The sequence below is a fragment of the Mus caroli genome, chromosome 8 (assembly GCF_900094665.2).
Source record: "Mus caroli chromosome 8, CAROLI_EIJ_v1.1, whole genome shotgun sequence".
Classification (NCBI taxonomy): Eukaryota; Metazoa; Chordata; class Mammalia; order Rodentia; family Muridae; genus Mus; species Mus caroli.
Genome location: NC_034577.1, coordinates 102,097,215 through 102,110,560, shown reverse-complemented (window position 1 = coordinate 102,110,560; position 13,346 = coordinate 102,097,215). Strand labels below are relative to the sequence as shown.

At 45.8% G+C, this 13,346-nt stretch overlaps 1 protein-coding gene across 2 annotated transcripts in view; it reads left to right on the top strand.

Moving 5' to 3' along the window:
- The window catches only part of LOC110299827 (ATP-dependent RNA helicase DDX19B), a 26,224-nt gene extending 13,381 nt beyond the window's left edge, over positions 1-12,843 (top strand). The window contains exons 6-12 of one of the 2 annotated variants that reach the window (XM_021169713.2): positions 3,105-3,207; positions 4,867-4,981; positions 6,304-6,481; positions 6,808-7,045; positions 10,134-10,296; positions 10,641-10,832; positions 11,182-12,843. In XM_021169713.2, the coding sequence (XP_021025372.1) occupies positions 3,105-3,207; positions 4,867-4,981; positions 6,304-6,481; positions 6,808-7,045; positions 10,134-10,296; positions 10,641-10,832; positions 11,182-11,243 (1,051 nt within the window). In that variant the 3' untranslated portion in view covers positions 11,244-12,843. The remainder of the gene's footprint in view (positions 1-3,104; positions 3,208-4,866; positions 4,982-6,303; positions 6,482-6,807; positions 7,046-10,133; positions 10,297-10,640; positions 10,833-11,181) is intronic. The other variant, XM_021169712.1, reaches the window with a different exon arrangement.
- The last annotated feature ends 503 nt before the right edge of the window (positions 12,844-13,346 follow it).

Genomic DNA, 13,346 nt, shown 5'->3' with positions numbered 1-13,346 from the left:
GATGGTTGTGAGCCACCATGTGGTTGCTGGGATTTGAACTCTGGACCTTCGGAAGAGCAGTCGGGTGCTCTTACCCACTGAGCCATCTCACCAGCCCCAAGCCTTGTGTTTCTTATCCATTTCTTTGATTTCTTCTTGGGCTATGTTAGGGCTGCCTCCTTGTTACCTTCAAAGAACCGAAATTGGTACTCGCCATCCTTTTCACAGACCTTGCCACTTAACCCTTGGTCTTGTGTTTTAAGGAGTTTTACGCTAGGTTACACTTTGTAAGTTAAGTGCTTGTTGGAGAGTTTCAGGCTGAGGACACCTGAGTCTTTATAGGAAGTAGAGGAGATAGTTACCATAACATTTGGGTAGGATTGTTTCAGGCAAAGTACAGCTAGTCCAGAAGCCTTGAGATGCCAGAGCAACATTATGACAATTGTCATTTAAGATGAGGGAGATTGGGAAAGAGAGAAAGAGATGTGAGATGAGAGATACCAGGGAGCCAGATCAGGTAGAACCTTAAAGGACATTGGAAGATCTGAATGAGGAACTGGAGAGAGGTGGCTCTTTTGGTACAGATGGCTGTGTGTATATGGGGACCTGAGTTTGGATCTCTAGCGAACACATAAAAAGCTAGATGTAGCAGTGACCCATGTTTGCATTCTGTCTTCATGCTTGTAGGGGCAAGGGCAGGGGAATCGGTGCAAGTTGCTGACCAATTTAGTCAAATGAGAGAGCTCCAGGTTCAGTGAAAGATACTGTCTCAAAAAATAAAAATGGGAGGCTACTGAGGAAGATAATCTATGCTAGCTAGCTTTTTGTGAACTTCATGTAAGCTTAGTTCATCTAGGAAGAGGGAACCTTAACTGAGAAAGTGGCTCCATCCTGCAGGCAGATCTGAGGGGACTTGTTTTCATGAATGCTTGATGTGAGAGAGCCCAGCCCAGTGGGTGGGACCACCCCTGGCAAGTGATTCTGGACTATAGAAAGCAGGAAAGTGAGCCAGGAGGTAGTGATGCACTCCTGTACTCTCAGCACTCAGGAGGCAGAGGTAGGTGGCCGGTCTCTGTGAGTGTGAGGCTGGCTCTGTCTACAGCCAGGGCTACACAGTGAAACCCTGTCTCAAAGGGGCAAAAAAAAAAAAAAAAAAGCAGGGAGGTGGTGGCGCACGCCTTTAATCCCAGCACTTGGGAGGCAGAGGCAGGCAGATTTCTGAGTTCGAGGCCAGCCTGATCTACAAAGTGAGTTCCAGGACAGCCAGGGCTACACAGAGAAACCCTGTCTCATAAAAAAAAACAAAAAAACTAGAAAATATAAAAAATATATAAAAATAAAAAAATAATGATAAAAAGAAGAAGGAGGAGGAGGAAGAAGAGGAAGAGGAGCTGAGTAAACCACGGAGAGCAAGGCATAAGCAGCACCCGTTCACCATCTGCAGGCTTCAGTTCCTGCGTCCAGGTTCCTGCCTTGACTGCCTTCCATGATGGGCTGTGACCTGGGAAGCGTAAGCAAGACAAACCCTTTCTTTCCCCCAAGTTGCCTTTGGCTCTGATCTTTACCACAGCAGTAGAAAGCAAACTAGGAAGATACGTGATGTCAACTTCTGCATTTCCTGGGCACATATGTGAACACACACACATATACATGTGTGCACGTACTAACGTAAGAATCCGGCTGAAGGAAGGCTTGATTAGTTTTTGAGCATAGAGTAACTCAAAGTAAATCACATTTTATTGAATCCCTGGCAGTTTCGACTATAGGTAAAGGTGCTTGAGAATCTCTGTGTGACTCTGCTACCCAATCCAAGGTCTCCTGTGTCAAGAAAATTTAAAATGCCATTTTAAGCTTTATTCGCTTTTATTTTTATTTTTTTATTTTATTATTATTTTTTAAAGATTTATTTATTTATTATATGTAAGTACACTGTAGCTGTCTTCAGACACTCCAGAAGAGGGCACCAGATCTTGTTACGGATGGTTGTGAGCCACCATGTGGTTGCTGGGAATTGAACTCTGGACCTTCGGAAGAGCAGTCGGGTGCTCTTACCCACTGAGCCATCTCACCAGCCCCGCTTTTATTTTTAAAAAAAATTTAAATTTCTGTGAAAGCGTTTTGCCTGCATAGGTGTATGTCTCTTGCATACCTATGTTCAAGGATGTCAGAAGAAAGTTTCAGATCCCCTGGAACTGGAGGTAGACAGTTGTGAGCCACCATGTCAGTGTTGAGAATCAAATTCAGAACCTCGGCAAGAGAAGCAAGTGTGCTTAACCCCTGAGCCACTTTCCAGCCCTTTGAAAACTTATTTGAGGGCTGGAGAGATGGCTCAGTGGTTAAGAGCACTGACTGTTCTTCCAGAGGCCCTAAGTTCAATTCCCAGCAACCACATGGTGGTTCACAAGCATCTGTAATGAGCTCAGATGCTGTCTTCTGGTGTGCATGAAGACAGAGCACTCATATACATAATGTAAATAAATAAGTCTTTTTTTTTTAGAAAAAAATAGAATCCAGGCGGTGGTGGCACACGCCTTTGATCCCAGCACTCGGGAGGCAGAGGCAGGCAGATTTCTGAGTTCGAGGCCAGCCTGGTCTACAGAGTGAGTTCCAGGACAGCCAGGGCCACAAAGAGAAACCCTGTCTTGAAAATCAAAAGAAAAAAGCAAAAAAGCAAAAAAACAAAAACAAGAAAAAGAAAACTTACTTGGTAGTTGTCTAGTTAGGATTCTATTGCTGTGATGAGACGCTATGACCATGGCTACTCTTCTGAAGGAAAACATTTACTTGGGGCTGGCTTATTATAGTTTAGATGTTATTACTGTGACATGAAGCATGGCCGCATGCAGGCAGTCATGGAGAGGTAGCTGGTAAGATTCTACATCCAGGTCAGCAGGCAACAGGAAGAGAAAGAGAGAGACAGAGAGAGAGAGATTGAGAGAGAGAGAGACAGACAGACACTGGGTCTGGGTTGAGCTTCTCAGACTTCAAAGCCTACTCCCAGTGATACACTTTCCTCCACTAAGGCCATACCTTCTAATAATGCCACTCCCTGTGGGACTATGGGAGCTCTTTTCATTCAGACCATGATGATAGTGACATTTCTGAACATTTTCTTTTTCATTCAGCCCACAGAACTTAATTGCCCAGTCTCAGTCTGGTACAGGTAAAACAGCTGCCTTTGTTTTGGCTGTGCTCAGCCAAGTAGAGCCTGCAAACAAGTTTGCCCAGGTAAGGACTTTAGGAATCAGGGTTTCCTACTAACATACAGCCTAAAAGGGTCATACTGTTCCTGGACTAAAAGCTGTGGGTAAACCAGGCAGTGATGGCGCACGCCTTTAATCCCAGCACTCTGGAGGCAGAGGCAGGTGTATTTCTGAATTTGAGGCCACCCTGGTCTACAGAGTGAGTTCCAGGACTGCACAGAGAAACCCTGTCTCAAACAAACAAACAAACAAGCCAAAAGCTGTGGGTAGTTAAGGTTATTTACACTTGTAATCCCAAGAAAAGATAGGCAGAGGCAGGAGAGTTTGAAGGTAGCATATGCGATGTAGTTAAGTTCTAGGCTAGCTTGGGCTACAGAGTGAGACCCTGTCTTTTTTTCTTTCTTTTTGAATGGTCAGTCCTGAAATGCTGCTTGTGGACGTTGTACATCGTGGTGCGGAGCCTAGTGCGCACCACGATGTACAACGTCCACAAGCAGAAATATTTACCTTTCTACATGTTATGCTATATCCACATTTATGTTCACTCACACACACACACACAAGCACACACGCATGCATGCATATACACACACATACATTATAGGCTATAATCCTCACTCCATTTTCCTTCAAATTGTAAATGGCATTTCATTTCATATTTTTATTATATGTTCATCTTTTTTTTTTTTTTTTTTTTTTTTTTTTTTTTTTTTTTTTTTTTTTTTTTTTTTTTGGTTTTTCGAGACAGGGTTTCTCTGTGTAGCCTTGGCTGTCCTGGAACTCACTCTGTAGACCAGGCTGGCCTCGAACTCAGAAATCCACCTGCCTCTGCCTCCTGAGTGCTGGGATTAAAGGCGTGCACCACCAAGCCTGGTTCATTATATGTTCATCTTAAATAAACTAAAAAACCCTTATGATTATTTTAGAAAGGGTCAACTCCTCCCCCCTGTCACTCTGTAGAGGCCACGTTGTGCTGAGACTTAGTGTGTAATTCGGGAGGACTGTGAGCACACAGCAGTGAGCCTCTCCTGTGCTGGGGACGTAAGCATCTGACTTGGCTCGTTTTTATATAAACCAGAACTCAAGTTGACTAGCAGTAGAGTGGCTAACGTTTCCGGGACAGCACAAAGCTTACTGCGCCTGCGCTCCCCGTGGTGTTTACGTCGGGAGGACTACTAAGGGGCTTGAGGCTTTACTTGTAGAAAGTCCACATTTATTATTCTCGTAGGTTTGAACATTCTGACAACTGCCAGACATGGTACATGCCTATAATCCCTAAATTTGAGAGGCTGAGACACGTTGAGCTTGAAATTAAGGCTAATCTGGTCTACATAGTCATCTGGAGGCCACATTGGTCTATGTATGTAGCAAGACCTTGCCCCCAAAAGGAAGAGAGGGCCAGGCAGTGGTGTGTTGCACACCTATAATCCCAGCACTTAGGAGACAGAGGCAGGCAGATTTCTGAGTTTCTGAGTTCGAGGTCAGCCTGGTCTACAGAGTGAGTTGTAGGACAGCCAGGGCTACACAGAGAAACCCTGTCTCGAAAAACCGAGAGAGAGAGATATGTTTTGTATGCTACATTTTTTTTCCTTTGGCCTCAGATGGATGAGCGGGTTCTTAGGGATATTGCCCTTGGCCATCACTTGTTAAGAGTTCTCAGTCTGTACTCTGTTTTTTCCTCCAGTGTCTCTGCCTCTCTCCAACCTATGAGCTTGCTCTTCAAACAGGAAAAGTGATTGAGCAGATGGGCAAGTTTTACCCTGAACTGAAGCTAGCTTATGCTGTTCGAGGCAACAAATGTGAGTAGAAGTATGGGCCTAGAGCATAAATGAAACTAACAACTTATTTTATTTTTGAAAACCTTCAGACCATCCCCAGCAGTTAAAACAGTTCAGTGAATACCTGCATACTTCCTGCCCTGGTTCAGAAACGTAACATCTGCCACACGTTCTTTATTGTATGTTTGTATGTTCTTTTTTTTTTTAAGATTTATTTATTTATTATATGTAAGTACACTGTAGCTGTCTTCAGACATTCCAGAAGAGGGCGCCAGATCTCGTTGCGGATGGTTGTGAGCCACCATGTGGTTGCTGGGATTTGAACTCTGGACCTTTGGAAGAGCAGTCGGGTGCTCTTACCCACTGAGCCATCTCACCAGCCCCTGTTTGTATGTTCTTGTCAGTAAATTGTCAGGATGGAGAAATGGCTCAGAGAATAAGAGCACTGGCTGCTCTTCCAAAGGACCTGAGTTCAATTTCCAGCAACCACACTGTGGCTCACAACCATCTGTAATGGGATCTGGTGCCTCTTAGGGGGTTTCTGAAGTCAGCTACAGTGTACTCATATACATACATACATACATACATACATAAATGTTTTTTAAAAAGTAAATTTTCTTATTACAGTTCATTCTTCCTGAATCTTTTAGTAGGCACCTCATATGGATATTATATAATTACAATGTCCTTGTTACAACCAAATAAATTAACAATTTCCTAGAAAACCTAACATCTACTTTACCCTTGCCCATTTATACTTAAATTTTTTATTTTTTAGTTTGCTGAAGTACAGGTTGGTCTTGCCCTCACAGCTCTGCTTTAGCTTCCTGTGTGCTGTGGGTTATAGATATCCACTACCATTTCTGGATTTTTTTTTAATGGGGTATTTTATTTTATGTGCAACAGTGTTTTACCTACATGCATGTCTGTGCCACCACTTCCTGGTGAGTTAATGAAATTATATGTTAAGGATGTAACAAAAAATAATGATAAAGCCGGGCAGGTGGCGCATACCTTTAATCCCAGCACTCGGGAGGCAGAGGCAGGCGGGTTTCTGAGTTCCAGGCCAACCTGGTCTACAAAGTGAGTTCCAGGACAGCCAGGACTACACAGAGAAACCCTGTCTCAAACAAACAAAACACAAAAATAATAAAAATTTTAAAATAATTTCATTAATCCTAAATTTGATTAACTATGTGCCCACTAGATATTATGGTGGCATCTTAAATTTTCCCTAAAATATAAACAGAAAATTCTTAGAATTAAACATAAAGTAGCTTCAAAATATCTCACAACGGAGAGCTGGCCTTCTCGTACATGAAGAAAACTTATCTTTTCCACAGTGGAGAGAGGTCAGAAGGTGAGTGAGCAGATTGTCATTGGCACCCCCGGGACCGTCCTGGACTGGTGCTCCAAGCTGAAGTTCATTGACCCCAAGAAGATCAAGGTGTTTGTTCTGGACGAGGCTGATGTGATGATAGCGACTCAGGGCCACCAAGACCAGAGCATCCGCATCCAGAGGTAGGAACTAGAGCCAGGANGAACTGGCCAGAGCTCCTCTTGCATCTTTGAGTTCTTTGCTCTGCTCTGTGCAGCTGCATTGGTCTGGTGGGCCATTTGCACAGCAGCTGTCACCATGCTCCCAGCATGGGTTGGGGAGAGAGGCCTGGGTCCCTCACTCAGCCCCAGTGCCATGCTGGGTCTGCTCCTCCCGGTCAGGATGCTCTCTGCCCACCTCAGCCTGCTGCGGCTGCAGCCCATCCAGAATGGGGAGGCTGAGCTTGTGTTCCTTCCCTCTGGCTCTACTGCCTTGGAGTCTTGCAAAGTGCCCGGACCTCCACTTGCAGGATGCTGCCCAGAAACTGCCAGATGCTGCTTTTCTCGGCCACCTTTGAAGACTCGGTGTGGAAGTTTGCCCAGAAGGTGGTCCCAGACCCCAACATCATCAAGCTGAAGCGCGAGGAGGAGACTCTGGACACCATCAAACAGTACTACGTGCTCTGCAGTAACAGAGAGGAGAAGTTCCAGGCCCTGTGCAACCTGTATGGGGCCATCACCATCGCCCAAGCCATGATCTTCTGCCATGTGAGTAGCTGTCCTGGCCTGCTCAGATGCACTGCCCTTCCCTGCTGTTTGTAGGTTAATAAGTCGCTACCACCTGAGGGAGAGGTAGCCATCTCTACCACCAGCTGAAGAGGACTAACTCCCACTCTATCTACTACACTGAAGGGAAATCACAATCTACATCCACTGCCCAGGCAATAAATAAATAGTCTTCTTGAATTTTTGAGTTTAAAGTCAGTTTGGTTGATAATGCTTAGAGATTCCTTTAAAAAAGAAATTCCCCAATCCTGAGCTGTCAGTGTAGCTCAGTTCTAGCATGTTTGAGTAGCAGGCATGGTCCTTTGGATTCCATACTCAGCACCACAAAAACAAAGCAGAACAAAACAAAAAACCGAAAATCAACCGATAATTCTGTTTTCATTTTTTTTTGAGACAGGGTGTCACTGGCCTTGAACTCACAGAGATCCTTCTGCCTCTCTGCCTCTGCCTTGTGGTAGAATGAAAGCATGTACCACCATGCTCAGTTTATACAATTTTAAAATGTGTGTTTTATTTGTATTTATATGTCTGTGTCTCTGTGCACGTATATGGAAAGCAGGAGCGGCATTAGATCCCCACTGGAGCTGGAGTTACTGGTGGGGAGCCCCCTGACATGGGTGCTGGGAACTGAACACTGGGCCTGTAAAAGGTTAGCAAGTGCTGTCACCCACTGAACCATCTCTCCAGCCCTGGATCAATTCTTTTTTCTTATACAAATTATGATGATGAGGAGGAGTGTGTGTGTGTGTGTGTGTGTGTGTGTATGGAATTCAGTGGACGACTGATGATCTGAGTTATTTTCCTAGAACCTGTATGTCTGGTGTCTGTGTACACCATGCCATAAACATGTACTCACATATACACAGACTAACGAATATAAAATTAAAAGTGAGTAAGCTGCTTGTGTAGGCTGGCAGAATGACTCAGAGGATAAAGGTGCTTGCTGGCAAGCATCATCACCTGAATTTAATTCCCAGGCCCTGCATGTGGGACGTGAGAACTTAATCCCCGTGTTCTCGTTAGACCTCCTCATTGGCTCAGCACACTCATGCTCCGTTTCCACCCTCTCATTCAAACACTACATAAATTAATTTAAGGGCTGGAGAGATGGCTCAGTGGTTAAGAGCACTGACTGCTCTGCCAGAGGTCCTGAGTTCAATTCCCAGCCACCACTTGGTAGTTCACAACCATCTGTAATGAGATGTGATGCCATCTTCTGGTGTGTATCCGAAGATAGCTACAGTGTACTCACACATAATAATAAATAAATCTTTAAAATAATTAATTTAAGAAAATAAGAAATATGGCCAGGCATGTTGTTGTACACCGTTAATCACAGCGGGAGGCAGAGGCAGGCAGATGTGTGAGTTCAAGGCCAGCTGTGGATACACAGGGAGACCTTGTCTAATAAATAAATAGTATGTCTGTGCATGCACAGGAACAGCACTGTGAGGTAGTGAGAGCAGCGTCCCATAGGATAGGGTCTTCGTCTTGTACTTTGTCTCTGGGGCAGGGTCTTTCCTGCTGTTTGCTGCTGCACTGTGTCCCTCAAGCTCACTAGCCTGTAAACACGTGCTCCAGGCTCTTCTATGAGCTCCAGGGATCCGGGCTCAGGTTGTCAGGATGTATGAATAGGCCCTTTTCCAGACATGCTACATTGTTGTTTTTTAAAGGTTGATTTATTTATTATATGTAAGCACACTGTAGTTGTCTCATGCTACACTTTTAAAAACATTTTTAAAACTTGTTTTATGTGACTACTCTGTATATATACCTGCATTCCAGAAGAGGGCATCAGATCATGTTACAAATGCATGTGAGCCACCATGTGGTTGCTGGGAATTGAGCTCAGGACCTCTGGAAGAGCAGCCAGTGCTCTCAACCACTGAGCCATCTCTCCAGCCCTTCAGCCCCCACTATTTTTATTTATTTATTTATTTTTTATTTTTTTTTTTGGTTTTTCGAGACAGGGTTTCTCTGTGTAGCCCTGGCTGTCCTGGAACTCACTTTGTAGACCAGGCTGGCCTCGAACTCAGAAATCCGCCTGCCTCTGCCTCCCAAGTGCTGGGATTAAAGGCGTGCGCCACCACGCCCGGCTCCCCACTATTTTTAAACATTAAAGATTTTTAGAAATGAAGATAGTTGGTCTTACATGAAAGAGAAACATTGGTTAAGCAATTCATCCAAATGAATAATATAATGAAATTCCATGTGAGAAAACATTTAAAGGAGTTTTTAAATTTTCTTTTTGTTTTGTGGTATGTATATGTGCTTATGTGTACAGGTGCTTGCAGGTTAGAGGCATCAGATCCTTCAAGCTGCAGTTACATGGAGTTGTTAGCTGCCTGATGGGGGTGCTGGGAACGGGGCTCAGGTCATCTGCAAGAGCACTATGTGTTCTTAATCCCTGAAACATCTCTCCAGCCCAGGGCAAATATTTTTAAATGTTTTTATTTTTTGAGAAGTTCATATATATGGTGTATTTGGATCCTATTTTTGTCCCACGACACCCCATCAAGATCTTTCCCTGACTCCCTCCCCAGGACTCCCTTACAATTTTATGTCTCATCCTCCTTAGGATCCACTGAGTCCACTTAGTGCTGCTTGTACATCACAGGTGTAGCACCAACCGTGCTGTCTGGTCGCTTACAGGACCACACCCCTGAGGAAACACTCGCCCTCCCGCTTCATCAGCTGTCAGTTCTTAATAGCTCCTCAGCTAGGGAAGGTGGCTCTTGTAAACATGCCTCCTACATTCCAGGATGCTGGCTGGCTTGATCTTGTAAAGATCTTGTTCAGGCAGATACAACTGCTCTGAGTTCATGAGTACGGTGGTCTTGTCACATCCAGGAGACTGGTTTACTCCAGTTCTGCCCACCCTCTTGATGTTCCACCCCAGCCCCGACCCCCATGTGAGGAATTTTAATCCTGGACAGCCTGCTGAATTCATTAAGAGTCTTCACATCTCCTGATGGCAACAATCACCTTTTTGTGGATATTTTTGTTTCTGTTTCTGTTTTTGTTTTTGTTTTACAGGTCTCTTCATTAAAAACAATTCTTTTCACTCCAGACCCGCAAAACAGCTAGCTGGCTGGCAGCAGAGCTCTCAAAAGAGGGCCACCAGGTGGCCCTGCTGAGTGGAGAGATGATGGTGGAGCAGAGGGCTGCCGTGATCGAACGCTTCCGAGAAGGCAAAGAGAAGGTTCTGGTGACCACCAACGTGTGTGCCCGTGGTGAGCAGAGACTGGCCCCGTTCACCAGGCTGGGGGCCCAGGCCCTGTGAGCAAGAAAAGTTCTTGTCTAGTGGGGGTGGAGGGTTTGAAGGACATTCCTTCCTAGGAGAGGCTGGGTGGAAGGGAAGCCCGCAGTCTGCCTTGGTGGGAAGGTTTCCAGGTGCTCCCTGTCTGGTAGACTTGTGTCCTGCGGCCTCAGCTACAGACCCTCTTTAGTGGTGTGTGCTTTAGTGGCCACATGCCAGATGTGACCTGTTCCAGCCAGTGTCTTCAGCCCAAGTGGGTACGTGTGGCTGATGGTGCCCCTCTGTCTCCTGCCTGCCTCCCCCAACCCCTCTGTACAGGTATCGATGTTGAACAGGTGTCTGTGGTCATCAATTTTGACCTCCCTGTGGACAAGGATGGGAACCCAGACAATGAGACCTACTTGCACCGCATTGGGCGCACTGGCCGCTTTGGCAAGAGGGGTCTGGCAGTGAACATGGTGGACAGCAAGCACAGCATGAATATCCTCAACAGGATCCAGGAGCATTTTAGTGAGTGCCGAGTTGGCTCTGCCTGGATCCCTTTCAGAGGGGGTGTGGGAGAGGGGAAGTTTTCATGGTCCCTGAGGTGAGCTCTGTCCCTGCATATCAAGGGCTCAGGGGCTGCAATATCAGTGCCCTGGGACCAGGCTGGGAGAACCTGACTTCCTGGGAAGTTGGTAGCCATGACCAGAGCCCTGATGCTATCTGCTCAGGCTCAGGAAGCCTGCTTGTGCCTAGAGGAAGCATCACTGTCCCTCAGGGAGGTGCCTCCGCAGACTGCCATGCTGTCCTGGGTGACTTCTATTGCATTTCCTCGGTAGTTCATGGTGGTCTTCCTGTCTTTTCTTTCTCCCCTCAGATAAGAAGATAGAAAGATTGGACACAGATGATTTGGATGAGATTGAGAAAATAGCCAACTGAGGCGCTTCTCCATGGGCTGGCGCCACCCTCAGCGCTCCCTGCCTGGGAGTCTAGTGCTTTCATGGCATAGGCCTTGACAGGCCCCTCAGAGACCACGGGCTGAGTAGAGACTACCTACCTCATTCGGAATTACGTTTGGACTTGACAGAAATTTGTGCAAATGATGAGGGATGGTAGAAATTTGTTTACACAACTTTGGAAGATTAGGCATGAATACACAGAAATTTACCTTTTCAAGTCCCATCTTTTTTTTTTTTTGACAGTATTTTCCCATCACACTGATCTAGATAATATGCCTAGGATCCCTCATGACAAACCTTAGCTGTTTGTGACTTGGAGTTTGCAGGCCAGCCTTGTGGAAGTGACAGCACAGAACAGAGAGCACGTAGAGGCAGAGTTCTCAGGGAGGAGAAGGATATAAGCCAGTCTTGTGTCAGGAGGATGGCATGAGGTACTGGAGTTGGCCTGTGGACTGCTGGTTAGGACTTGGTTGGTGTGTAATGGCTAAGCTGGGTGTTACCAGACCCCTGCTGACATTCTTTCCAGGAAAAGATTTGCCATGTTGGACCAAAATGCCTTTGGGGCCTCTCCTTAAGCTTTGTGGCTCAGGAACATGGGCAAATCTAGTTATTGGTGAGTTCTTGGCTCATACTTCAGCAAGACCTGTGGAGAAGTTGTCCTGGAGGATTAGTGGTGCCTCTGGCTTACGGTAACACCTGGATTATGGGTACTTGAGCCGTAGTTTTTACATCTGTAACATCACTTGGATGTTAGTAGTCCCCGGCAAAGAGCAGGGTACCGAGGTTTGGGATCTGACTGAGTACTGTAGCTTAAAGTCTCTGATGCGCAGGCAGCCTTGATCAGAGCAGGCTAGGCATGGTCAGCAGTTGCCAAAAATCCCTGCTTTGTTTGCAGTTCCTGAAAGATTAGTCCTGTCAGAGCTGGGGAGTGACTGCAGACACTGGGCAACATGGCTCTAAAGGGATTCTGATGGTCTGTGTTCACAGTGAGTGTGATGTGGGACAGGACGGACCACAGCCGTTTGTCTGTCCACAATGAGTAATCCACAAGTACTTGCTGCTTTCTCCCTTAGTATGCATCATTAGAACAGTAAAAGCACACAATAAAAAGAGAATTTCTCACACTGGCTAGGCCATAGATACTACAGAGTGACAGCAACTTGGAAGGATTGAGAAGCATCCTCTTCAGTTCTTTGACTTGGACATGGGGTGATTCTTCTCTCTAGGGCTTGTTTTGTTAGTTTTGTTGCATGTTTGTGTTGTGCTGGGACTCACACCCGGAGCCTTGCGTTCTGCTGCCTAAGCACATTACTCTGAACTATTATTTCCAGCCATGATGGAGGAATGTTGTGGTGAGAAGTATAGACCTGTGTTCCCATATCTTAAGGCCAGCTCCGTTCCCTGGGAAAGGAGAGTGCCATGGCTACCACGTGGTGGTGGTTCAATGCCACAGAGAAACCAACAGGTGCCTGTTCTCCACTCTCCAGTGGGTATTTGAATAGAATTCTCTGTGGGCTCCTGGCCAACTTTGATCTATTTTAGGAGTCTTAAAAGGAAAGAATAAACTTTTTCTCCCAAAATACTGTGGACCAAACTTGAAATAAGTGAAAACAAGGACTGTAGTTAGAGAAGTGTGCGACTCTTCCCTGAGTCTGAGGAGGAGACTGGGCAAGGCGAGCAGCAGCCTCTCCAGTGACTTCTGGTGGGAGTGTAGATCGACGCTCCTAACCTAGTGTCCTGCACCTCGGAGAATACTGGATGGGTTTCATGGTGTCTGTGAAGTTATATACATTAGTTTAAGGTTTAAAAACTTCTTAGGAAGACTCCCAAAAGATTTCCCACCTTTTAAAAAGGTGAGTCCTACATTGTGGATGGCTCTGGCATGTCACTAGTGTCATGTGGCCCATACTCCTTCAAAGCCCACACTCACTCCTGCCACCATCTATCCCCCAGGGGCAGGTTAGCACTGTCTGGAGCCTTAAGAATGTATTGAGCTTACAGAGCCTTGATCCCAGGGATTTGACTGTTATGTATCTATGAAGTGAGAAACTGAGCTCTTGGACGAAGGAGCTCAGGGAAAGAA